General features: G+C 64.4%; 1 protein-coding gene across 1 annotated transcript in view; it reads right to left on the bottom strand.

Annotated features, from left to right (window-relative positions):
* Positions 1 to 26,936, bottom strand: part of Jph3 (junctophilin 3) — a 53,621-nt gene that overhangs the window by 16,779 nt on the left and 9,906 nt on the right. Inside the window, exon 2 of the mRNA XM_046434873.2 lies at positions 20,077 to 20,854. Within this exon, the coding sequence (XP_046290829.1) occupies positions 20,077 to 20,854 (778 nt within the window). The remainder of the gene's footprint in view (positions 1 to 20,076; positions 20,855 to 26,936) is intronic.

The raw sequence follows: 26,936 nt of genomic DNA, 5'->3' as shown, positions 1-26,936 counted from the left end.
GGCCCCCAGCAGGAGGCACACAGTGATCCAGAGACTGAGCACTGGGGAGGTGAGGCTGGGGACTCCGAGCCCAGGCTGCAGAGCAGAGGAGGCCCCTCTGGAAGAGCCAGGGCTCGCTGTCCTCGGGCTGCTCACCCTGCACTTGGCTCAGAAGAGGGGGCAGCCCAGGCCTTGACCCGGAGGAAGCTCCCCCACCACAGGACTCCGGGGCTTCCTCACTGTTACTAATGCACACTCACTGTACAAATGACGGACTGTGGGGATTTCTGCGAAGACCCTGATGGGGGCTGCTGCGGCCACAGGAAGTGAGTGCAACAGTGTGGGAGGCCAACCTTACATGTGACTGAGTTACACTCCCCGGCTGGGTGCTGAGGTGCTCAGTCGCAGAAATGTGGCACCCTTCTTGGGTGCGAGGGTCGGTGTCTTGTGCATGGGTGTGTCTTGCTACAGCCCCATGGGTGGAGCTACGCTTACCTGTTCCTTTGTAATCTAACCCCTTGCCCTGTTTAGGGTAGAATCTTCCATGGAAGTGCCTGGTGTGTACCCCTTCTCTTACTGTGCCCTTGGGTGTGGCCTACCCAGGTGTCAGTCAACCTGCTGACAGTGGACACCATGAAGATAGACTCAGCCCCTGAAACCTGACCCCTTGCCTCATTTGAATAGCTTCTCCTCAATACAAGGGGTCAGCACGTGCTCTCGCTCGCTCTCTCTCTCTCTGCAGACCCTTAAGGTCAGAGGAGCCGTCACAGCGACCCCAAAGAAAAAGGTATTTGTGTCTCTTGTGGTTATTTCGTGCAGCCCAGTTAGCCCAGTTTAACTGGAGTGACCCCTGAGCCTTTTAGTCGCGAGAACAGAAACCCGGCACAGCAGAGTCCACGCAGCAGGGCCCAGTGTGGCCCACGGAGGCACTTTCCCCGGTGGACCTGGATGGTGTGGGGCAGGTGGGGTCCAGCGTCTTCTCTGACAAGAGGCAGGGCGAGCCACTCCATGTGGCTGTGTTGACAACTCTTCCTGCTCTTCGTGCCCTGCACACAGGCTGATCATCTGCGCCTAGCAGGCCCTGTGGGTGTGGCCCCCACGACCAGCTCTGCAGCCTGGAGTGGAGGTGGCCGCCAAAACTTGGAGGAGCTCCGTGACCCCGGTCTCTCTGAGCCACACTGTGGGAGGAGATGTGCCTGGGACAGGTCTCCCTGCCCAGCTGGGATGGTGTGGGCTGACGTCCACAGCCAGGAGGAGGCACTTTACTGGCAGAGGCCAGCTGGGGCCGGGCATCCAGTGGGCAAAGGCAGCTGGGTCCTCCTGCAGGGCGCTGCACACACAGGCCAGAACAGGGAGTTCCCAGGCACGGGCTGGCCAGCAGGGAGGCCATGCAACCGAAGGAAGCCGAGGATGGACGATCGGAATGGTGTCCAGCTCGGACCAGAGCCAGGGGACCTGCACCCCAGGAGGAAGGCGTGTGTTTGCACAGCTAGTGTCACTGAGATGCCAGCACCTCCTGCGCCTGCGCTGGGTGCCCTGTGCACATAGGCACGAGGCGTGTGACCACAGATGCGGGCACCATGAGGAGAACCTCTCTAGGACAGTGACAGAAACAGCCACACAGCCCCAGAAAGGGTGCCAGGGCAACCAACGTCCGTCAGACACAGACTCGATAAAACTGCTGCTGGAGACGCGGGTGCCCCGGCAGATGAGGGACGGTCGACCCCAGAGCTGGGCTGCGTGCACCAGGGGTCACCTGCCGTCTGCAGTTCTTGCCTGTTCCTGAGGGGTGCCTGTTGGAAGGCTGGAAGGAAAGGAGCCCCCAACAGGGGGCAGCCCTGCCTCCACCCTGCCGTTAGTCCAGAGAGACCGTTTGACTTTTGCGCCTGTGGTGCTGGGGACGGAACCCAAGGCCTTGCGCACATGAGGCAGGCACCCTACCGGAGCTACACCCAGCCCTTTTTATTTTGGGAGTTTGCTAAGTTGCCTAGGCTCGGAGAACCCATGATTCCCCTCCCCGGCCTCCCAAGTAGCTGGGTGACGGGCTGTGCCGCTGCGCCCAACCGAACCACGGGAGAGCAAGTGTCAGCCCAGCCCTTGGTAAGTGGCGGTCTGTCAGCACCCAGGAAACTTGGGCGCCCTGCACCTTGCCTCTGCCTGGCTCTCCTCCTGGGGCCAGGCTCGCTGTGGAGGCTCAGGCTGGACTCCAGGACACCCGCCCAGGCCTTTAGGATGGGCAGAGGGGCTCCTGCCTCCAGTGCCTGCCCAGGACAGGGAGCAGGTACTACTCGGGGGCCAGGGCAGACCTGGGGGTCTCTGGCAGAGGAAGGCCCCGGAGCCACAGCGAGGCTCCAGAGGCAGGAAGTCTGCTCTGGGCGCCTTCAGAGTGCCCTCTTCACCTCCGGCCCCGTCTCCTGTGCCTGCAGGGAAGTGGCTTCCTGGTGGGAGAGGAAGGGATGCCCTCCACGTCTGTTCTGCACCTCTGACTTCCCTGCCACGGGCAGCACTGGCAGCTGAGCATGGGTTTAGGACACGGGCCCCACTGGCTCTTCTCCACAACAGCTATACCCCCTGGGACTTTAGAGGGAGGGCACACAGTGGCAGGTGTGCGGCCACGTCCTGCCTTCCTCTGACCACGGCAGGCACTGCTAGTCAACCGCAGCACTTGGGAGCCCACAGACCCCTGAGTCATGCTCCAGGGACAGATGCCTTCGTCCTCATAGATTTGGCCCAGGCCTCCCGCCGAGCCGTGCAGGCCGGTGGCTCTTCCTGGACCCACTGCTCTCTCCCCCTCTCTGTCCTCCTCACCTGACCTGACTCAGCTCTCCCTAAGACCCAGGTGCCACGCCCCCACCCAGAGCCTTCGTGCACCTGCAGTTGAGGTGAGGTCCCTGCCAAGAGCTTCGAGGAGCCTCAGCTGCTGGCGTGCCGAGCGTCTCCTGCTAACCCTGAGTCCCAGGAAAGCAGGGCCACCCTGTCTGCGTCCCCATGGACTAGACAGTGGAGGGACAAAGCATCTCTGGGCACAATAGATAACGCCTTTCCCTTGAAGAAAAGCTGGCGGGCGAGAGCCAGGTCCAGGTGAGACAAGGCAGGGGCCAGTCCCTGAGCAGGGTCCTCTGCCCGGCACTGGCGGAGCCATCCACCCTCTCGCGGGCATTAGTCAACACCGAGGAGCTGCTTCCAGCTGAAGAGCGGCGCGTGGCCAGCGCCACCTGCCTCACAGACTCGCTCCACCCAGGCTCCCGCTGAGGCTCAAGGACGCCAGTCGTGGCCTCAGGAAGTTAACAAACACCAGCGTCCCTTACTCTCTCCTCATGTCACTGTCCTGCTTCAACCTCCTGGCCAAGGGCTGCAGGGGACACCCGGGGAACCCCCTCCCTGAGGCTGCGGGGCCGCCTGCTCGGCTCAGCCCCTCCCACGCAGCCCCCCCCATGGGCTCAGGGATGCCCGCATTTTGCAGATGAGGTTAAGCTGCCTGCTGGGGGCCCAGGAAGAGTCCAGGACCCAGGGCAGGTGAGGGGCCATAGCCGGACAGTAACAGGGCCACCTGGAGGCCAGGCAGGGAGCCTCTGACGGTGTCCTGGATCCAGGTTCTCCTTCCCTCCCCATCCCCCGCATCTGTCCCCCTCATCCACACCCATCTGGGTGAACACGTGCCGTGACATCCCAGGGCTGGTGGGGGACAGCCGTGGACAGAGCATCGTGGCTGACTGGGAGCCCAGCCACGAGGGCACACCAGGAACGGGGCCACTGGGGGCACAGGCAGGGGGTCGAGTCCCCACAGCCCCCTGGGTGAGGAAACCGAGGCCCGTGGAAGTGAAGAGACGCAGCAGGCAGGCAGGAGGTCAGGCTGCAAGCAGAGGGACTCAGTGGCCCGTCACTGCAGGCCCAGCTCACCCCGGGAGGACGGGCTCCATCTGCCTGCGGCTGCTCTCAGGTGGTACAAGGGGCGTGCGAGACTCCCAGGGGTTGAACTGTGCCCCAGGACAGACTCGCTGGGGCCCAAGCCCACGTGCCCACACGGGGACCTTGCTCGGGGGTCGCGCGGCTATCAGGGCAGATGCTGACCCCGAGTGACTGGCGTCCTCATGGAAAGGGGGGTTTGGACCCAGGGTCAGACCTGATAGGGCAGGCCGAAGACACGGAGCCAGCCGCCACCCGGGAGGAAGGACAGAGGCGGGGACAGGCTCTCCCTGGCCGCTTATTTCCTGTTTGGTTTTGGCCGTGGTTTTGGCACTGGGGACTGAACCCAGGCACTCTACCACTGAGGCCCCCGTCCCCCATGTCCTTGCTAAGTTGCCCAGGCTGGCTTTGGTGTTGTGATCTCCCTGCCTCACCCTCCTGAGCACTGAGGTCATAGGCACATGCCACCATGCGTGGCCCCCAGCCTCCTGAAGACCAGCCCCACCAACACCTGGGTCTTGAACCTCTGCCTCCCGCGCACCCCCAAGGGGGTGTGAACCCATAGTGTAAGCCCTGTCTGTGGGGCTTCGCCTCAGCAGCGTGGGGAAGCCAATAGTGGGTGGTCTCCACAACAGTGTCACCTGAAGCCACTGCTCATCCTCAACTCTCCCTGGGTCCTTGGCCTCCAGCCAGCCCCGTTAACCCGTGGCTCAGCCGGGCTCTGACTAAACCAAACTCCAGGGCAAAGACGAAGAGTCCCCTGCCCGGTCAGGAAGCCTGGCCTCCCCGAGACTTTACTGGAGACCAGGAAACTGTCACCTCCCTGGATTGCCAAGGCGACCCCGCCTCCTGGAGGGAGGGGGCAGACAGTCCCACACAGTGGGGGTCAGGGGAGCAGCAGGCCCTGCCCCATGCAGATGCCCAGCCAGGAGCCCAGGGCTGCGGGCCCTGACAGAGGTCAGCCCCAGGGACCCGGATCAGGACTCCCCAGGCCCTTCAGGCCAGCGTCCACCAGGGCAGATCCTGCCATGGCCATCTGCAGAGCCAAGTGCCAGCCCAGGGCCCAGGATGGGCAAGTGCTCCCCAGGCTCACAGCTGGCCAGCCACTGGTCACAGCAGGTCTCCCACAAGAGCCCCCACCTCTGCACCCCACACAGCTTGGAGCACAGCCACCAGCTGCCAGTGTCTGACCCGAAGGTCCACAGAGCTGGACCTCCGCCCACAGTGCTCTGCAGTGATCCCCACATCATGGCTTCATGCCACCAGCCAGGTGCCGAAGCCAGAGATGGGAAGGCCTGGGTCTCAGGTCACTCATGAAGCCATCTTGCTTGAGGGCCGAGCTAGGGACAGGTGGGGACAGACAGGCCCAGCCCGGTGAGGAGCTCTGAGGGGAGACAGCACTGACGCACATGGACAGGGTTAGTGTGCAGGGGCAGCAGGGGCTCACCCTGCTCGGGGAGGGCGTCCTAGAGGGGGCAGCAGTGAGAGGGTGGTGAAGGCCGGGGAGCCAGTGGGTGGAGGCCCAGGGGCTGCAGCAGAGAAGGGCCAGGCCAGCCTCTGTCAACAGGGTCCCCCTCCTCCCCCAAGGCCAGCTGGGGGCCCTGGAGGGCTGCGGACAGGAAGGGACCAGCTCAGGAGCAGTGGGTCTGAGAGAGGAGCCCTCGGCTGGCCGGGGCTGGGCTGGGGTGAGCCTGCAGGGGCTCCCCAGCTGTGGCAGCAAGACTGAGGCGCTAGACACTGGCCCGAAGCGGAACTCCTGGGCAGCCCACACGAGTGGCCCGGGGCCCTTAGCACAGCAGCCAGGTCCCAGCCCTCCACAGCCAGCGGCCCCCCACGGACAACCCACAGCACGTGTGCCCTCACCCTGGACGGCCCCTCATGGCCCACCACAGCGTGCCGGCCCTTCCCACCCCTGCCCAGGTTGCCCACAAGGACAGGCGGGGGGACTGTGGTGGAGGGACAGAGGATGAGGCCAGGTGCGCTTTGCACCAGACCTTTTCATGTTTATTTTGACACAGGACCAAACCAAGTTGTCCTGGCTGGCCTGGAACTGCCCCTGCTACTTCAGCTCCCAGTTGGTAGGGGTCACAGCGTGGCCACCTCATGCAGTGACCGGCAGGATTTTCAGAATATTAGGAAAGTAGAACCTGTCTCAGAGAAAAAGGTGTAGAACAGAAGCACAGGTCCCTCGTGCCATTACCGTGATGGCATTTCCCCACGCGCATCCCGGGGCTCCTGTGTCCATCCCTGAGGGGCTCCTGTGTCCATCCCTGAGGGGCTCCTGTGTCCATCGCTGAGGGGCTCCTGTGTCCATCGCTGAGGGGCTCCTGTGTCCATCGCTGAGGGGCTCCTGTGTCCATCGCTGAGGGGCTCCTGTGTCCATCCCTGAGGGGCTCCTGTGTCCATCGCTGAGGGGCTCCTGTGTCCATCGCTGAGGGGTCCCACTTGACAGCAGCCCGACTGCTCCTGGTGCTCTGTGCCTGCCCTGGGCAGCTGAGCTCCCAGTCTAACAACCTGGAGCCCAGAACCTGCTGTCTGAGTGCTGGTTGGCTGATGGGACAGCACAGTGGGAATATCCACGCTGCACTCACGTGTCGCGTGGCCGTGACGACACGGGCTCCTAAGACTCTAGGAGGCTCCCTTCAGGCCACGTGAAGGTGCGCGGGTCACAGATGAGCTGCGTATTTCAGTCTCCTTATCTCCAGAACACCTCGTTGTGCCGTGTGAATATTTAAAAATCTGACAGAATCTGAATGAGTGCGGTCAAGGTCCTCAGGATGAGGAAGCTCAGCCTCCCCCCACCCCATCATGCTGAGGACCCCAGGTCTCCCGCCCTCAAATACCTGAGGAACTTGGGGCACAAACGCCACCACACCGTCATGTGCTCTGTCTCGGGTTTGTTTCCAGGACCTCGTGCTGTACCTTGGAGACGGTTCCATGCCAGCGATCGCAGACCACCACAGGGGTGCCTCAGGTCATGGATTCTGCCCGAGCTGAGAGGGAGCAGCTCTCTGTCATTTCCTGCCACCTGCAGTCATGGCCTGTGTAACCTCGAGGTTTGACCTTTGGCACAAATTTACCTTCAGGATCAGTTCCCAGAAGTGCGACTGTGAGTCTGAGATGTCCCTCGGCCTGCCCTTTGCTGGAGATGCCAGTGTTCTGCTGGAGACTGTGCCCATTTCTGTCCCCGGAGGGCCGTCCCCCACACCGTCTCCAGTTCGGTGGACTGCGACCTTGTCTCCATCTTCCAGCGCTCCCTGGGTGACAGGAGAGTCCACCGTGGTCGCGGCTGGCGGTCCTGCTGTCAGGATGCGGTGGATTCCCTCTTGCTGACTTGCAGGGTTCTCACAGTAAGGAGCCAGTCTGTTCCCTGCTTCCCATTTAGGCACATTGTCTCTGGGCGTTTGTTTCAGTGTGAGGCATGAGGTAGGGATCCGACGTCCTTTTCGCTCAGTGGGTCCCCGTCGGCCTGACACCACCTCCTGAATGTCACCCTCCTCGATGGGCCTCCTGCTCCTCTCAGCTCCTCCTGCGGAGCCTCCCTGCTCCACGGCCCCTGATCAGGGACACCCAGGGCAGACTCGGGAGGCCACGGCAACTCTAAAGAAAGCCACTTCTCCCACAGACAGATGTCACTGAGGCCAGGCTCCCTCTGCCTGCCGGCTCTGCTCAGCATCCTGTCCCCGGACGTGAGGCTCACGGCCATCCTCGCCCAGGCCACAGGTGGGACGCCAGGCCTCAGGAGACGGAGCCCTTGCCCGGCGGCTGATCACCTCTGGCTGGGAGCCCGGCAGCCCAGAGAGGAGGCCCTATTAGGGCCAGCTGCACTCTAGGGGTTGGGAGGGGGGGAGAGGGATGCATCCCAGTCGCCATGACAACCCCCAGGGCTCCTGGTGCAAACACTAGTTGGTTTTCAAACAGCCTCCACCCTCCTCCCCGGGCCTCCCCTCCCCTCAGCCTGCCTGGACCTAGCACCCCCACTTCTCCCTCACCCCACAGCGCCCCATGCACCAGGGATTGCAGGCAACTGCAGCTTCAAGAAGCCCAGGGACCCACTAAGCAAGGGGCTGTGTCTCCACTCGCCAGGCTGGGCCCAGGCCACAGGAGGACAGGGTCAGCTGAGGTCTTGGGCTCAAAAGGGGAGGCTTCCCACTCACGGTAGAGCACAGGTTCAACTAAGACAGCCCTGTCGGCCTGCCTCTCTAACGCCCACCCGAAGCCTGACGTTGTATGCAGGAACCAGGGACGAGTCCCCACGGTGTCTGCAGAGGGCCCAGGGCCGCCCGGGAGAGACGGCTGTCCCACTGCCAGAACCTCTCACCAATGGCGCTCTGAGAAACCCTCCCTACGCACCCCTCAGCACAGTCAGACCCGGGCTTCTATCCACGTCTGTGTTCCTGGGTGAGCACGTCACGCCTGACAGATTCCACACATGCGCCAAGCGCGGGCCTGGCCGGGACGGCCCCACGGAGGTTTCCACCGAGGCTGCCTCCTCTGGTGGCTTGAGACCAAGCCCTGAGGGGCTCAGTGTCCTGTCAGCAGTGCCGGACGGACAGTGGGACCCCAGCGGCCCTATCTGGCCAGCCTGTGAACCATACAAGGCTCAGAAGGAGGACCAACAAGGCTGACCTGGGAAGGGCTTCAGGTCAAGAGCCAGCTACTCCCTGGAAGGCCAGGCTGGCTGCAGGGACCTGGGACAGCAGTGAGGACCTCCCGCCAGCCTAGAACTCTGACCTGCAGTTTGCTTCTTGGAGGGTCTCGAGCCCGGGGCAAATGGAGGTCTCCAGGTGGGCATCATCCTTCATGCCAGAATGATGCTCCACCATGCTGGTGGCCTGGCGGAGTCCCCTGGCCACTCCCTGCTGCCCCACCCTGTCTGCTCTTAGAGGTCTAGGAAACAGTGCCCAAGGTGAACTCCAGGGAAAGATACCCACCACGTCTCCATGCCTGGGCGGCCAGACTCGAGGAGCAAGCCTGGGTCTGGACCCAGCCCTTGGACAGCAGGCAACACGGTGCCCACACCTGGGGCTCCAGACAGCCTGGCCTGGGCTCCGCCTGCTGCTCAGACACTCACTGCGAGACAGACAGGGCACCCCAGCCTTGCTGGGCCCCAGCTCCCCAGACAGAGCAGCCGGTCCCCAGGGCCCCCGCCCAGGTCACCCACAGGTGGCAGCTGACTGTCTCACCGCTGTGCCCTGCTGCTCTGCTTCCTGCCCTGAGCAGGTGGCCCTCCCACTCCTCATGCTGCTCACCACCCCTCAGTCCAGGCTTCCTCCTCCCCCTGTGGAAAAGGTGCCCAGCAGAAGGAGAGCTGGGCACACTCCATCACGCCTCCGCACGGGCCACCTGTGGGCCACCCTGCCTTGCAGAAGAGCTCTGGGAGGCCCCAGGAGGCCAGCACTCTCCAGGGCGCAGCCCAGGGGCCCACAGGGGACGGGCCTCAGGCTCAAGTCCCAGGCCCTGCTCCTCCCACCTGTGGCAGAGCCAGGCGTAAAGGTACCAAGGCCCTCTTAGGCCTGGCGTGGAGGAGAGCAGTGTGGCTCCCAGCCGGGGCCCCGGGCAGCACCCTACCCCCCACCCTGCAGGCAGACACCTTGAGTCTCAAATCCCACTGACGTGACCGAGAGTCCTGCTGGAGTGGAGGGGCGCCAGGGGCTGGAGACCACCCCCAGCCCAGACAGCCGTCGCCAGGCCCCAGGCCACTGAGGCCCGAGACGGGAGCAGGCAGCCGGGACAGCTAGGAGCAGCTGGGAGCCGTTCCTGGCCGGCTTTCAGTCCCCAGAGGCAGCACCGCAGCAGGCCTGAGGACCGAGGAGGGGTTGTCACTGTCCGCAGCTCCCTGGGGACAGACCTCAGCTCGTGCCAGGAGCCAGCCAGAGCCTCGAGGGAGCATCCACGTGGCTCTGCCTCCCCTGGGGCCTGAGAGCAGGAGTAAACACCAACCAAAGCCAGCAGGCAGGGGCTCTGTCACCCAAGAGGCCGCGGCACCCGTCAGCTCAGAGGCCCCGGTGGTACCCAGAGCAGCTGCCCTGAGGAAGAAGGTTAGCCACTCTGCAGGACAGGCTGGGTTTGTCCCACAGGCAGAGGCCCTTGCTCCTCCCTCCCCAAGTCAGAGGGGCGGCTGAGGCTGGGAAGGGCGTGGGCAGCTGGTGCTGGGCTCCCCATGCAGGGAGCAACCACTAAGTGCCAGCTGTTTGCCAGGAGCAAGACAGATGGGCCAGGAAGGGGGCATGGTTTCTGCAGGCTAGATGCCCTGGCTCTCGGCGGTGGAAGTTTGGGGCAGGGGTCACCCTGATACACAGCAGCAGTGGCCTGGGCCCTGAGATGCTTATGCAGGCACCAAGAGGGGTCCAGCTCTGCCACTAAGCATCTGGGCAGGTCCCACATGTACCCTGCACCTTGGCTTCCCCACATGTGGCTGCAGGACCATGAGCACAGGAGGGAGAGCCATCAGCACTCAGGGTGCCACCCAGGGCTCACTGGCCAGCTGGCACAGACATCTCTCCAGTGACGGTGCCCACTGGGAGCCCCCAGGACAATCCTGTCCAGCTGCCACGATGTCCTCTGAGCATGGACCCATTCCCACCCCTCAGCCAGCCTCCAGGAAAGGATCTGTGTTGGCATGCAGAGGCCGCACCGGGCTCACACCTGGGGCCTTGGGGCCTGAGGCCCAAGCTGCCAGGGCACACCAGCTGTGTGGCAGAATGGCCGCGTCACGCAGGGACAGCCGGGGCAGGGTGAGTGTCCCTTGAGACGGTTCTGCAGGTGCTGGAGGACACCACGGGCCACTCTCCCCAGCAGAGCTGAGGAGAGACGGATGCGCGGGAGCCGAGGGCTGCGCCTGGCCGCTGGCCAGCACTTACACGGGCCTCAGACGGGACATGAGAGGAGCACAGGAGGACTGTGGGCCAGAGGGCCCTGCCCGGGCACAGGCACGGAGTCTCTGTGCTCTTGTCCTTCCTAAGACAGTGTGTACGCGGGGAGGTGTCCTGAGAAGTCGCAAGAAAGAACCGCAGACAGCGGCGCAGACGGGGTGACAGCCCACAGGAGACGCCAGTAGCCTGGCCGTCGCCCCGGGAAGCCCTGAGCTTGGACTCCCCCCCCCAGCCATCGGGCCTGGCCATGACAAGAGGGAAAGTCACTGGTGACAGCACACAGGGCTGGCCACAGGGGCGTTCAGGACCCCGACGGGCATCGTTCCAAGGTCCAGATGCTCCAGTGCATGCTTCTCGGCGCAGCACTGCTCCCTCAACAGAGCAGAGGGCTCTGCTGACGGGGCACCTGTCTTCCTCACAGCCACCCCTCGGGCACCACCAGAACCCCCGGGCTGGCAGGGGAAGTGGCGCTGGGCGCATCGGGAGCCACCTGAGAATGACAGGGGCAGGGCTTAGCCTGTCGAGTGACCAAGAGGCATGGGCAGGACCTGGGCACGCCTGGGGCTGCTAGGGGAGGGCAGCTGGGTTGGCCAGGAGGACAGGGCGCAGGTGGCACTTGGGGCTCTGGGCCCGTGTGTCCTGTGTTGCTGGGGGGGAGCAGCTGCGTGGTCACTGAGCATTTGTGAAGGAGTAAACAGCTGGCCTGTTGCCGCGTTCCCAGAACGGCCAGTCCTACCCATCCTGCGGGGACAGACTCCCTCAGCCGGGGCCATTCCACAGCCAGCGCGCCTTCCTTATGTTCCAACAAGAGCTGCAGCTCGTCCACCGTCACCTCCAAGAAACTCACCTTGAGCCTGCAACACCATCGCTGGTCTGCTGCCCAGGGCGGATCCACCCGCCCTGCCCGCACGGCATCTCTCTGGTCACCACCGGGTGCCCAACAATGGTGACAGCTGGGACTGGTGAGCGCAGGGCTGGTGAGGTTGGCAGCACCAGCCCGGGTCCTGGCTGTCACTGAGGGAGACTGGGTGCCTTCACCAGCACACGACGGGGCCCCTGCAGGGTTTCAGCAGGTGGGGTGTCCCGGTCAGTGCTGCAGCCTGGAGGAGCCTACACCTGGGACAGGGGTCCCGACTCTGCAGCAGGAGGTGGAGGCCCTGAGTCTCCGAGTCACGGTGAGAGAGCACAGCTGACGTGCACTCCAGAACCAGGGCTCAGGGCCTCTCTGTGCTGTGGGTACCAGGGGGGTCCTGGAGCCCTCCTCAGGTGACTGTGAGGACGCAAGTTAGGAGAGAAACTGGTCATGTTGAGATACTAAGTACTGAAAGTCACATTTTCCAGGTGCAGTTGTGCACCCGATGACTCCAGAGACTCAGGAGGCTGAGGCAGGAGGACCATAAGCTACAGGCCAGCCTAGATGGTCAGCCAGACGCACCCGGTCTCGGTGGCACAGCCTCCCTGGGCTCGGTCCTCAGTGGGGGTAGTATGGCATTTGTGAGTTGGACATCGGCATCCTGACTGGCACATGAAGTAACAGCAAGGATGGGCGCTGGCAGTGTAGGACACAGCACAGAGGTGGCCCTGCCTTCCCAACAGGGAATGGCTAGCCCAGGCTCAGAGACCCTGCCGGGGGCCCGAGGAGCTGTCCGGGGTGCTGACCCTGCAGGCTCTCCTGAGCCTCTCCTCCCGGAGCAGGCGCCCGGGCCTCAGCTCCTCCGCTCCCCGGCCCTCTACCCCAGTTCTGCAAGATGCAGAGAATTCTGCATTGGATGGTGACAGCTGCACGGCACATCAGACACCGTGGAACTTCACGCAAACGGCTCAGGTGACGATTTCATGTCACATGGATTTACTGCAATTCCAAAAATTGGAAAAAAATTCAGACCACCAGGGCCAGAGCACACGAGAGACTCACTTTCTAGAACTTCAAATCAACAGGCTGGTCTGCTGCCCTGGGAACCACCTGAGAGTGGCAGGATGAACACCACCAGGTGGACACACAGGGTGACGACACGCAGCCTCTCTGGCACTCACACCCATGTGTGGCCATGACAGACACCACTAATCAATGGAGGCCTGCCCCCAGCCCAGATCGACCTCAGAATCCTTCCCAACCCAGTGCACAGGCAGCCACCACCAATCAATCTGAGATGGCCGCGAGCCGGTTGCCTGGGGCCAGGCTGCTCGGGCTGCTCCTCCAAACAAGTGCAGACACAGGGTGGGGCCGTCTGGGACCTCGCGTGGGTGCTCCAGCCGAGCTGCGCTAAGTGGTAACCGAGGTCGCTGTGACTGGCACCCCGCCAGTAGTCGCTCCCCATTCAGCACTTCACGTAATTACTCCTCAGGCACCAGCCAGCCACCCCACCGGGCCAGTCACCGACGGGATCTGGGCTGGGAAGGGGAGGACGCGGCTGTGGCAGCCTGGCTGTGGCAAGAGGCCCGACTCCCCAGGTCGGGAAGCGCAGCTGCTCCCACCACCACACCACCCACAGGGGCCCGCCCTCCACAACCCGTGACGTGGCGGTACCCTGGACGGCAGGCCAGCCATCCCAGGCACATCCTGGGTACCCGGGAGGGGGAGGGAGGAGGGCAGGGCAGAAAGGTGAGGAGGAAGGAAAGAGGCAGGAGTGGGAGGGAGACAGCGCGAGGGCAGACGGGAGGGCGAGGTGGGCAGGAGGGGAGCCAGGGACGGGCGAGTCCCCCACGCTGACCCTGACCTGGCAGGAGGGAGTCAGGAGCTAGCTGCGGGCCGGTCCCAGCCCTGGCACAGCCCTGGCATGGCCACTCAGCAGCTCTGCGGCCCCGGGATCCCCACGTGCCTGCTCTCACCTACCCACTCAGTTTGCTGAGCGGCCCCTGAGGCCAGTTTGCTGTCTGGCACCTGAGCCCCAGTGACACCGGAAAGGTCTCCACGCTCGCAGGAGCGGTCCGGAGCAGGTGAGAGGCCCTGCCAGGCTGGGCAGCACGGCAGCCGCAGCTCCAGGGCGCTCAGGGCAGACCCTGCAGAGGAGGGGCCACTGAGGTCCTGAAGAACGGCCCTCCTGGGAGCCACTGGTACTGAAGTCACGGATGGTCACTTGGGCCCGTGTGCCCAGGTCACTGACGCTTCCCAGGCCTGGTGGCCAGGTCCTGATTGTCCTCACGGCAGGCTGCGCCCACCCTCTTTCTTCCTCCCTGTGGGACACTTCCTCCCTGGTGACTGGTCCCAGCCCGGGGACGGGGCTGCTCAGACAGAGGGGCCTGAGCACCAGTGCCCTCAGGGCGTCTTTAGAACCAGCTTCTACCTCAAGTCAGTGCTACCTGTTTAATGTCACAGTGTTGTTTGATGTGACACAAGGCTGCCTTTCTATTTTAAAGTACAGGGTTCAGGACGTGTGGTCCATTCCCTCCCAGTACTGAGCCACTCGAGGTCCTTCCAGCACGTTCTTCACCTGGACAGAAACCTGCCCCTGGGCCCTCACGGCCATGCTGCCTGCCCGGACACCCTGCTCCTCGTCTCCCCGGGGCTGCGGCTCTCTGGGTCATACAGGGCCAGCCTTTTGTGCTGTCCTCCTTCCCTGGGCCCCATGTCCTCAGGGCTCACTGTGCAGATGCCGTGACCTGGGCTCTGGTCAGTCTGCAGGTGCTGCAGGCTGACCCCGTCCCCCACGCTCCAGGGGAAGAGCCAGCCCCGCCGGCTGCGTTCGTGGACTGGGCCCTTCAGCAGGTTGCAGGAGGGCCTGGGTGGCGTCTGCCCAGACAGGACCGCTGGGCCTCTAGGAGGCAGGGGAGGAAAGGCCACGAGAGGACCTGGAGCTGAGGAGACCCTGACCCTGTGTGCGCCTGGGCTCCCAGCTTCGGAGCCAGGAGGGAGGCGCGTTCCTGTGGAATGGCCCCGGCCTGGCTTTTGTTTCCACCTGGGAGTGACTCAGAAGCCAGCAGAGGGGGCACACAGGTGGGAGGGGCGGAGCTCCAGGCTCGGGCAGGGCAGTCCTGCAGCCCTCTCTCTGCCGTCCCCGACTGCGCAGCACAGACTGCAGGCCCTCCTGAGGCCCAGTGTGGTGTGCAGGGAGGGGACCCAGCAAAGGGCCCCTCTCCCCTTGGATGGCTGTCCATCAGGCCCTGCATCGGTCAGCTACCCTCATCCCCCAACTGAAAGAGACCCTCATGGTGCCCCACACACCGCAGCCTCCCCAAGGTCGCCCACCTGCCCTCCCTGGGGCATTCTCGTGAAATGCAAGGGGTGAGCTGAATCGCACCTGGCCTCCGGGCCCTGGCCAGGCCCAGCTTGGCACCCCCACCCCACCAACCACACAGACCACGTGTCCAAGTGGGAGGAGCCACAGGCAGGTGGCCAAGGGCAGACTGGACACAGGAAGCAGACAGCCAGGAAGAGAAAGCAGCCTCCCCCAGCGCTGGCTAGACCCCAGGCTGGACAGGACGTCACATGAAGTTCAGCCCTCAGACCCCCAAGGGGGGTGAGCTGCACCGCGGCCAGTGCACCCCGCCTCACTGTGGGAAACAGAGGCTGCTCTGGCACGTCCACCACCAGGGAGGACAGCGAGGGCCCCTGCACTGGGTCTCCTACCGGACAGGGGACGGGGTGGGTGTTCTGGCAGGCTCCACCTGGGGCGCTGGGGGGGAGCCGCGAGACGCCATCTAACTCGGGTTAGAACTGACCCACAGGGACAACAGCTGGAGACCCAGCTTCCCCAGGCAGGAAGTGGGGCTCCAGTACACAGCAAGCAGAGCAGGACCCTGGCGACGAGGGCCAAGCGCCCTGCGGGACTGGTGCCCAGGGCCACGGGGTCAGCTTGACCCAGTGACGTTGATGGAGATGACAGTGACAAGGGTGCATGGCCCCAAGCCAGGAGTCGTGCTGCCTAACTCAGGAGACAGCGAGGCAGCTGCTGTCAGCCCAGGCCGCAGGGCAGAGGGGCGGCCCAGGCCTGGCGCTGACCCACAGCAGCTCCGGCCATCTCCTGCTGCAACCTGTGGGCTTGGGGTCAGAATAGAGGGAACAAGGTCCCACAGTCACCAGATCAGTCCAAGCCCTGGGGCCTTTTAAATGGTGATGGCTTCTCTCGGGAAGCGAGAGTCCAGGCCGTGGGTCCTGCACTGCCCTAGGCTCCACCCCCAGGCCCAGGGCTCCCTGGACGTGGTGCCTCAGGACAGGCTCCGTCTCCGCGTCTCCCGCGGTGCCTTTCTGAGCCAGGCAGAGGCCTCTGTGAGGGGAGCAGTGGCCCTGAGCTGCCATCTGAAGCACATGGGCTCACAGGAGGGGACAGGGACGGTGACTGAGCTAACCACACCCGACAGCTGGTCCTCCTGGCCCACAGGGCGAGGACCAGGGATGCTAAGGTGTGGGTGGGCACTGGCTCCAGCCCTCAGGAGCCCCCAGACTCAGGCCCGAGGTCTAGATTTCCTGGGTGGCTGGGGCGGGTCAGCCCGGAGGCAGCCAGGTCCCTGAGAGGAGCCCGCCAGCCCCTCACCCACCCTCCTCGTTGCCCGGGATTCTAACGTGCCCGTCTCTCTGCTTCGGTCTCTGACGGTGCCAGGCCACAGCCGCCCACCGGCAGGGCTCTGCTGGCCTGTGGCACCCTCCGTGGATTCAGGGATCCCGGCCCGGCCTGCACCACCCCAGGCTGGGCAGCACCGCTGCAGGGCATGACACCAGGGACCAGACGAAGTGGCCTTCGCAGACCCGCCAGGCCCAACGAGTGCCCTGACGAAGGCCTCGCGCTGAGGCGTAAAGCAGGCGGTTCTCCTGGGTCTGAGGTCAGAGGGCAAAGTGAGCCCCAAAATAGCCTGGGCACAGTGAGCGCAGACGTTCCCCATCAAGAGAGGGGAGCGCTGGCAGGACAGGACACTAGTGGGGCAAACGCAGGAGGCCCGAGCCACGGGAGCGGAGCCTGCGGACACTGCGCCTCCCTAGGCGTCCACGCAAAGCTCCAGGGAAAAGCGGCCACCGTCGGAGGCCAGTCCACGGCAGTAAAACAGAGCTCTCCCCAGGAAGGCCAGGCGGCTGGACACGCCGACGCCACAGCGGTCTCTCTGCCGACCTGGTGGCTGCTGGGTGAGCGACGGGCAGGTGGGGTACTCCGTGTGGACACCCTGGACGAGGCCAAGTCTCCTCTGGTGGGATGGAGTGGGAGGTGCCAGAGCGACTCGCGCCCCGCGGAACGGTACCAGTTCACAACTGTAAGTCACTGATTTCTGGGGTTTCCATACAATATCCTCAGACCACAGCTGAGGGAGGAAAGGGAGATCACAGCAGGACAGGGCTGTTGTCCTGCAGACACGTGGACAAAGGTCTGAAAACGAGCTACTTCCAAGGAGGCGGACAGCTCGAGTGGCTATTCACACAAACCCGTCACAGTCCTACTTTCACAAGGAAATGTGAGTGCGTCACTTTAATGGGGACTAACAAGGATGCCACCCTCCCGTTCCACATCTTCCAGCATCTTATCTCCTCCAGCCCAGTCACCAGAGAGCCCGGGCAGCGTAGGGCACGGGGAAGTCACCCTCCCGCCTCTGATCCAAATGCACACACCACACAGCGTCTGGTCAGGGACACAGGGACACCAGCTGGCCACAACTCATGGAGGGACCGTCATGGAGCTGCACTCTCCTGACCTCTGCAGCCCACCCCTGCCCCCAGGCACCTGCCCACTCCAGTCTGCTCCTATGGGAGGAGAGGTCTGGGGAAGCTGCTCCCCTGCCTGACCTCCTCGGCCCTCACCCTGAGCAAGCAGGGTCACTCCCAGGGGACAGCTGACTCAGGCTGCAGGGTTAGTGCCAGAGAGGAGGCACGCCCTGAAGCAGAGGCACTGGGCACGTCCACGCCTCCCTGCCTGCCCTGTCCTTCTCCCCACCTGCCACAGGGACCCCAGAGAGTGTGTTGGGCAAAGCTGGGTCCTACGAGGTCTTTTTTGTTTTTTAAGACAGGGCCTGGCTAAATTGCTAAGGCTGGTCTCAAACTTGCAATCCTCCTGCCTCAGCCTCCACAGCTACAGGATCTCTGGCCCGCACCACCATACCCAGCCTCCTGCAGGGTCTCTCGAGGTCCCTGCCCCAGGCTGTGTGTGCGTCACACTGTGTCATGACAAGCACTTGCCCTGCTGAGTGGTACCCAATGGCACGCAGTCACCACCCCACATGTCCCCTCCATGAGCATCCAGGGGATCACCCCTCATCCACCCTCTGCAGAGCAGGTGACCTGCAGCAGATCCATCTGAGGGCCCCACTCATCAACCATGGGTGACCCCACGAGGACTGGGTCTCCCCACTGACTTTGCCGGAAGGTTCCACCTCACACCCTTTGCTATAAAGTCTGGGGGCCCACGGAGCAAATGGCCCCCAGCCTCCTGGACAGGACTGATGACATGGCTACGTGTGGCCACTGGCTCCCTTCCCTCCCTGTGACCCTGCCCTGTCGTCCCACCTTGCGACGGCCACTGCCTGGGCCCTAGCTGGCTATGGGCCGGTATAGGCCTCAGTATCCCCCTGTGGGACGGCAGTGATGACACCAATCTCAGAATCCAAGTTCCACGTGTCCCTCCTGGTCTCCAGGACAGTGGGATTCTCCTGCCCTCGTTGTGGCCATGTCCACTGAGCCCCAGGGAGGTCCTGGAGTGTCTGCAGAGGACCCAGGGAGGGCACTCCCCTCCCTCGGCCCAATAGCCCTGCCAGCAGCTCCAGTCATTGCCGGCAGTGACAGTGACCGCGTCTGCCCAGGCCAGACACTACACAGCTGCTGCAGGGCAGCTGGGTGGCCCTCATGCCCGGGCCAAGGCCCCTCCATTCTCCTGCGGCTTCTCTCTGGACAGTGGCCTCTGGTCTTCCCTCTTCCCCCAAGCCTAAGCCCATTGGGAAAACTCAGCTCTGGGTCCACAGTTCAGGATGGCGCTTCCTCCTCTGAGTGACCGAGGTCATCGCCGCAGCACTGGGTCACAACCCAGGAGCTCAGACTCGCTTGCCCCTGCTGGGCCTCCAGAGTAGGGCTGGAGATGACATCAGCAATGACAACAGGGCCAGCCACACACCAGACAATGTCCAAGCTCAGAGAGGGTGAGCCACTTGCCCTGGCTGCTCAGCAGCCATGGAGATACTGGACGTGGTCCACTGGGACCGAGACCAGAGGCTGAGAAGCAGGTTCCAGCAGCCAGCGAAGGCCGGATGCCTCCCTTCCCTCAGCCACACTCTCCCTGCCAGACCCTTCAACTTGCAGTGCCTGGGAGACCACCCTGGAGGGGAGTGACGGGTGACAAGCTGCACACTGGTGCTCACGTGTGCACGGGCAAAGCAGGCACTGGAGTCAGCCAGGCCCCGCACCCAGGGCCAGGCTGCAGAGCCGCCAGCGGCACTTCTGGAACCAGGCCCATCCACCTGCACGGCACCTGCTGCACCATGGGGGGGCCGAACCCTCTCTGTGATCCTACCAACGCAGAAGATGGGCCTGGGGTCAGGGCGGCCAGCGGGACTGAGGGTGCACACGTCCAGCCTCAGAGGTACAGCAGGCTGGGCAGGAGCTGGGGTGGAGAGGGCTCATCAAAGCTCACGCCAGTCTCTCCCTGTCTCTCCCCTCCGTCTGTCCACACGCAGATCAGAGAAGGCAGGTCCTCTCCAGCCCCAGGCTCTCCCTCTCCCAAGGGCTGGACACTGTCCCAGGAAAGCAGGGGCCCTGGGAAGCAAGCGCACTGTCTCTGGCGCCTTCTGAGGCCCAGACGACACCACCCAGGACCCGCCGGGCCCGGTGCACCACCTGCAGTGCCTGAGCTCCCACGGGCTCCCACAGACCAGCTGGGATCAGCCAGGTCCTCACACTGGCCCCGTAGCGCCCAGGAGCAGGCCCGCGTCCTCCCTGGCCCTAGGCTCCTGCTCTCTGACCACGCCTAGAGAAGCCCTTAGTCCAGAGGGCACCCACCCACGGCCACCTCTGGACCTGTTCCTCGGGGCCCTGCAGCCCCGCTCAGCCCAGAATTCACCGTCCCACAGCCAGGGCCAGGAAGCCACTGGCCCAAAGCACCAAGTCTCGCCCGAGCTCCTCCTGGCTGCTCTGTCCACGGGGCCGTTGCAGAGCCTATGGAGAATCTCGGGGACCAGTCTGGGCAGCCGCATAGCAACAGGCACCCCACAGCCCCGCTCAGGCAGCCGCCGTCCCCCGACAGTCCACAGTGAACACATTTAGATGCACGGACAGACGAGAGCCCGGGGAGGCTGGGGGCCCAGGCCCTGCCCGCCGCCTGCGTCCCTGCCCCACCCTGCCCACAGGCCCCTAGGACCTCTGAGGTCCCACGTGGCATGAGGACAGGAGCCAGGCACGAGGGCCACCTACCTGGACGCTGCGATCTCGGCCTTCTGCTTGGCGATGGTGGCCGCCCGCTCGGCCGCCTCCACAGCCCGGTCCACCTTCTCGCGGGTCTTGCTGGCGCGCAGCGGGATGAGGTTCTTGCGCTTGCCGCTCACGAGGATGTTCTGCTTGTACTTGCCCTCCTCCTTGGTGCCGTCGGGGAAGGTCATGCAGCCGTAGCCGTGCCGCCGGTTGCTGGCCCACTCGCCCTCGTACCTGAGCCCGTCTGAGCGCTGGCTCACGCCGAAGCCCGCACGCTTGTCGTTCTTCCACTCGCCCACGTAGGTCTCCGTGGTGGTGGCGTCGATGTCGTCCTCGATGACCGCCAGCTCGGCCTCGGCCTCGCCCAGGCTGATGGTGGAGTGGACGTCGCTGGCCGTGGAGCTGACCGTGCTCATGCCCGCCTCGCTGCGGAAGGAGCTCTGCTTGCTGCGCTGGCTGGCCAGGCTGCTCTTGGACTCCGACTTGCGCAGCTTCAGCCCACTGAGCAGTGAGCGCCGGAACAGCCCCTTCTTCTTGCTCTTGAGGGTCTCGGAGTCGCTGTGGGCCACCAGCACGAAGCCGCCCCGGGACACGGCCGGGCTGCCGGCCACCGCTGGGGAGGCGTCCGGGTGCAGCGCGGTGCCGTTGGTGTGCTCGCTGCGCAGGGAGTTGATGGACGTCCTCAGGGGCGAGCGGATCACTGCCGCCATGCCATAGGGGACGCTCTGCCGCACACCATAGCCTTGGCGCATGCCGCCGACCCACTGGCCCTGGTACGTCCCTGGGGAGACAGAGAGGGGTCAGTACCCAGGGCAGCGAGCACCCCGGTTACGGGGACAGGCCAGCAGTCCCTCCACGGGACGGCTCTGCCTGCATTCCCACCTTGGCTCACGTGGAGGCCCACGGAACACAGAGCGCTCACCACCTACCCCCCCAATGGTCACTGTCAGAGACACCTGCCTCTGCTCCCCACAGGAGGGGTCCACTCCCTTAGGGACTCGGGCGGGAAAGAGGCATCACTCTGTGGCGCAACCAGGCACAGGACCCAGAGTGAGCCTCAGCCTGCAGCGCACAGGGAGGCCCTGGAGGAGGCCCACAGCCTGGGGTGGCCACAGCACCCTGCCCAGGGCAGCTGCAGGGACTCTGCTGGAGGCCCCCAGGAGATGATGTCTCAGTGGGGACAGGCAGAAGGCAATGTGTGTCCTCAGGTGACCTCAGGCACGACAGCCAGCACACCCCACCACCGCGAAGAGGCCAGGGCTGAGGCATCCGTATCCCCACTCTCAGTAGCACTGTCCCCGGAGCCAAGGGGTGGAGGCCCCCGCACATCCAGAGGCGAGGATAAGGGAGTGCCACTTGCCCCTGCCAGGGACCCGCGGCTATGAGGAGGGAAGCAGCCCATAGCCTGTGCCATGGGAGCCTTCGGTGTCATGCAACAGGAAGAGCCAGACACAGAAGGCCAGGGCCAGTGGGCCCAGGGACGGTCCTGGAGGCAAGTGGTCCACAGAGGAAGTCGAGAGGGGCTGCCCAGGCTGGGTGGGAGGGGCTTCTGCCGGTGGGTATGAAGTTTCTCCTGGGGCGATGGAAATCGCTGGGACGATGTGCCACACGGCGACTGACCTAGTGCCCCGAGGCTGCCCGCCCACACAGGCTGGAGACCTGGGGCCGCGAGCAGCGCTGCCAGCCCGCGGGGGCCAGGAGTCCAAGGCCGCCTGGGAGAAGAGGTCAAGATGGCGAACTCCATGCTGCCCAGCGCACAGTAAGAAGGCCCGGCAGGCCTGGCTCTGTGACTGCAGGCCAGTTTCAGGCCTCGCGGACCTGCAGTGTCCCTATCTACACAACAGGAGCCAGCGCTCTGCACCACAGGTCACCGGAGTACTGCCTGGCCACACGCAGCCCGGCCGTGCTGGTCCTCAGTCATCCTCGCAGCAGGGTCCCACTGGGTCCCACGTCTGAGCAGGGCACGGCACCTGCGGTGGCCACACTCCCCGCCACTCCCTGCCGCCTGCCACCAGAGCCACCTCCTCCATACAAACCCCCGCCCAGAGAGTAAAACCTCTAGGTTTGGGGAGACGGAGCCTGACACTGTGGCCCAGGACCCTCGCTACCTTCAGCACACCCCACATCAGAACGCGGCTGACCTCTCCGGCTTGTCTGTCCCTGAGCCTTGTCTGCAGACTCCTCTCACCCAAGCTGCCCACCCCCCATCCAACCCACCCGGCCAGAGCAGCTCCTGCCCCTGCTACACAACACAGGCCAACAGTGCCCCTCACCTAGTACCCACAGTCCATGGGCTGGCCGCCGTACAGGCTGCAGACGGGCTGGGGACAGCAGCAGGCCCCTGGGTGTTCCAAGTGCATCCTCCCACTCAACCAGGCCCTGATCTCCCTGAGGGCAGGGCCACGCTGCGGGTTCCTCACTCTCCACATGAGAGGTGGCCCAGACCTGGGCGAGGACAGGTGTGCACAAAGCCTCGACCTGGCCAGAGCCTCGGACAAAGGCCACGAGAGCCCTTTGCACCAAGAGGCGGTGGCACCTACCCTGCACCCCAGCTGCTGCCAAGTGGCTGGGGATGGGGGTCAGAGGTCAGCTTGTCCACACAAAGGGCCCAGGATGGGCATCCTCGTGAGTGGGACTTATCTGGAGCTGGGTACCTGCAGGAGAAGAGGGGTGTGGGGCAGGAAGAGGGCAAGGGTGGCCCAGCACGGTGGGACTTGTCCCAGCTGGAGGCGGGGCTGGACGGGGGCCCACCCATGCTGGTCATTTGTATCCCAAGGCTGGGTCAGGCGGGGAGTTCTGGACTCCGGACAGCGCTAACGGGGACAGAGACCTGCCCAAGGGAGGACGCTGGCAGTAGGAATGGCCTTGCCCGGGGACGGCAGGGCTCCCCTGAAGGAACCAAGGCAGGCCAGTGGCAAAGGCCACGCCCGGAGCCTCTGGTGCCAAGGTCACTGGACATCTGGAGGAACCCTCCACGGGGAGAGGCCACAGGCAAAGCTGGACGGGAAGGTGGGTACAATCAGGAAAAGCCCTGGGGGGAGACAGCAAGGAACCAGGACCGGAACCCTCGAGAGAAAGAAGCTGCACCCCCAAAACGAGAAGATGCAGAGAGCAGGTCGGAGAGAGAAGCCCCAGGACCCACGAGAGGGTGGCCGGAGTTCAGCCCTGGTGAGCAAGCTGCAGGAGGAGTTCTGGATCTTTCAGAAACCAAAACGAAAGGAAGGGGTGGAAGATGCCAAGGAAGTTTGAGAACCATCCAGGAGGCCCGCGTAGGGGTCTCAGAGAGCAAAGGCACAAAAGGACCAGAGACACCAACTAGGACTCAGGGGTCCACAGACACCGGCACGAGCAGGGGAGAGAGCCCCAGCAAGACAGGCAGCACGAGGTTGTGGGCCGCCCGAGGCCAGGAAAGCCGGCGGCGGGTGCTGGGCTGAGCAGCGAGTGGCAGAGGACAGCCGACCCCGACCCAGCGGTGCCCCGCGGAAAGCCGCCCCACGCGGGCTCTGAGCAGAAGTGACTTCCAGTCCCAATGCTACGCCAATCCATCAACCAAGTCACAAGTCACGCCAATTCACCTTCCATAGTCCTTTCTCCACCAACATGAGGGGCGGAAAGCGAGAGAAGGGGAGAAAGACGTGAGACCAGCACCGCCCAGGCCAGGGGCTTCCGGAAGAGCCACGGGGAGGGCGGCCAACCATAACGGCACATCCCACATCCGTGCGGGGGTTCCAGGCGGGGATCTGGAGGGTGGTCTCTGGGGAGCTGCACTGAGAGGAAGAATGGGAAAACGCAGCTGTCGGCGACATTTCTAGACGGGACAGCGCAGGCGAGGCCGGGCCCGGGTGCTGGCCGTGATGGCGCAGTGTGACCGCCAACACAGCGGATCTCATCTCTGATTTTGTGGTCTAACAATACTGAGAAGGCCAAGGAAGAGGGTTCTCAGCAGCTGAGAGTGTCCCCCTGCCTCAGCAGAAGTCACAGGGGACAAGCCACCTGCTCCACGCACGCGGCAGAGGCACCCACCTCTGACGGGCTGAAACTCTGGTCCTGGGGAGGGGAGCTGCAGGAGTCCCAGGCCGCCTGCCTCCGAGCACCACCCTGTTTTCAACTCGCCTTTCACCGTAAACTCTGGGCACGTGGCCCCGTTAAGGGCTGAAGGTCTCAGTGGACAGGGACGAAGGACACTTTCACCAGAGCCTCCCCAATGACACTGTTCTCCTCAGCCGCGGAAACCAAGTGTCAGGGTCTGCACCTGGCCGGGGACTGGGGACCTGAGCCTGGCTGGCAGTGTGAAGGCCTACACACCTGGAGGCCGCTGGGCCTGGGACCAGCACCCAGTGTCTAGAAGGCCAGGGGAGAAAGCCAGAAAGAGCAGGCCAAGAGTGCAGGCCCGGGTCCCAGAGGAACCGCAGTGGGAGCCACCACCGCAGGGCCAGAGGAGGCGGGGAGGGGCCAGGGGAGGGTGGCCACTCCAGGAGCCACAGCCTGGTGTCCAGATATCACCACCACAGGGCCAGCGGGCATCACAGGCAAGACCAGACCCCAGTGCTCACCCCACCGGGGTGAGCAGCACACGGGACCCCCACAGTCACCTCCATGCCACCTGGCATTGGGAACCAGAGATGTGAGGAGCCACACAGGTGAGGCCTGACCAAGGACCACAGCCTCAGAGGCCCCGTCGGCATGAGGGTCGGCCCGTCCCAAGTGCCCCACGTGATCCTGGCAAAGTCTCCATCCTGCCCTCCGCTTCTTCCTTTTTAACCAATACTTTCCTAGAGCAGCTTCAGATCCAGGGAAGACGAGCAGGTGACAGGGTCCCCCCACACACACAGGCTCTGCACCCTGCCTCACCGTCACCTGGCACAGTGAGGCTCCGGCCAGGGGCCCAGACACTGCCTGGGAACCTCCCAGAACACTGAGGCCCAAGCCGTAGGGAGGTTGAGGCTGCGGGGGGTGCGGGAGGAGGAAGGCCAGCCCTCGAGGGTCCAGCCAGCCAGGCAGGGTCCCGGGCAGCCACTAAGGCCCCTTGTGCCGACTCAGCACCCCAGGGGAGGGGTCCTTGCTGGTCCTGGTGCCCCCAGCCACAACCAGCCCCTGTGGGGAGGTGGGCTGGGCGGGGGCCTCCTGAGGGTCCTGTCCTCCTGGGAGCTCGCGGCCACCTGCCGCCTGTTGGCATGAGCACCTCACGGACAAAGTCACTCCGGGGTCAGGACTGAGATGAAAGCAGGTCACTGTGCCACCCGCAGACACCAGCCACGCCCTCCTGGCTAAGAGGAGGGCACCACTCCTTGACCAGTCACGGCCTGGCCCTGGGCTCCCTCTCTAGAGGCGACGGAGACACCCATCAGAGAACTGCCCCTTCCTGCAGCACGTCTGGGTGGTTCCACGGAAGTGCCCACTCTGGAGGCGGTGGGCAGTGTCAGGGGAAGCCTGGGCAGGCGCTGACCATCCTGGGGCAGGAGGCACTGAAGGGCTGCAGAGGCCCGGGGCCAGCAGGCTGGCCTCCGACTCACACAAGACCAGCCACGGCAGCTGTTCCTGAGACATGCCGACGGGGCCACCTGGACCCCCTTCTGCAGGACTAGGGTGACCATCTCCCCCCAGCACCGAGTGGACGGGACTCCGGGCCAAACTGAGGCCTGGAGCTGCAGTCCCACCCAGTGTCCACTGTCCAGGCGGGAGAAGGCCCTGCCGAGTCAGTTCCAGGTCCCAGAGCCAGGGACCCAGCTTCCACAGAGGGCCCCTCACAGCCCAAGGGGCCCTTCCGGGGCTGGAGAGGCAAGCAGGGGGTGCCCCGTGGCTCGAGGACAGCCAGGGTCCAGCCAAGCCCTGGGGCTCGAGGGGCCTGCGGTGGGCCAGCTGGGTGCTCGGGCTGCAGGCCAGCAGCTGCTTCTCTCCCCTCAGCGTCCCCCCAGGACGGGCGCCAGGACTTCCCAGGGTCACCACACAGCTTCAAAGGCAACGGGAGCCCTCAGTGCAGCCTCCCCCCAGGAGACGGGGCTCCGCACCCTCCACATGGCCTCCTGGCCTCCTCCTGTCCCCCACCGTCCCCGTCTCCGGGCTCTGCCTCCATCCTGCCTCTCCCAGGACTCACACGTCCCTCCCTTTGCCTCTCAGCTGACAGGACACTGCTCCTGTGAGGGCGTCACGTCACTGCCACCATGCCACCTCCAGCCCCCAAAGAACCCTGACCTCTGCTACGTTTCTGCTGCATTCTCCTGGGGGTACAGGTAATGTCCTCAGACCAGGCCCCACGGCCTGGATGCAGCCCCTGACCAGAGATGGCCAGTCCTCATGCTGGCCAGTCCTCGCGCTGGCCACAATATGGCTGGTTTGGTGCAGCCCGAGGGGGAAGGTCTGAGGGTCTGCCCCCACGCGCCTGGGTCCTGTCCCACTGCCTTGGGGGTGCATGAAGGCCCCTCCTGCCACTTGGGCTGCCCGTCCTTCCTCCCCACCCACGCCTCACCCCCTGCCAACTTCTCCTGCCACCCTCAGCCCAGTGTCACTCCTGAGGTGGCTTTCTCCAGGCCCCAGACACCCCAGCCTCTGGCCCCCTACTCTAACCTATCAGCACTGAACGGGGACAGGCACGGTCCCAGCCAGTCCAACCCCAAGCGGCCCTGGGCCCTATATTTACCACTGTCCCAGACCCAGCTTGACACGGGCACACAGCTGGCGCTTAATAAAACGCCCTCCTTCCCCAACACCATGGCTCTCTGAATGCCAGCTGCGACCTCCAGAGAACTGAGCTATGCAGCAGCGCACCGAGCCCGGCCTCCCTGTGAGTGGAGGGAGTGAGCCCAGCTCTGTCCCGACACACGCTCTGAGCGCCTACTGTGTGCGCAGCCCCTGCCAGACAAGAA

Source organism: Marmota monax, unplaced genomic scaffold (genome assembly GCF_021218885.2).
Source record: "Marmota monax isolate L192 unplaced genomic scaffold, Marmota_monax_Labrador192_F-V1.1 WCK01_AAM20220418_F8-fsc00024, whole genome shotgun sequence".
NCBI lineage: Eukaryota > Metazoa > Chordata > Mammalia > Rodentia > Sciuridae > Marmota > Marmota monax.
This window is presented reverse-complemented; position numbering and strand designations above follow the sequence as displayed.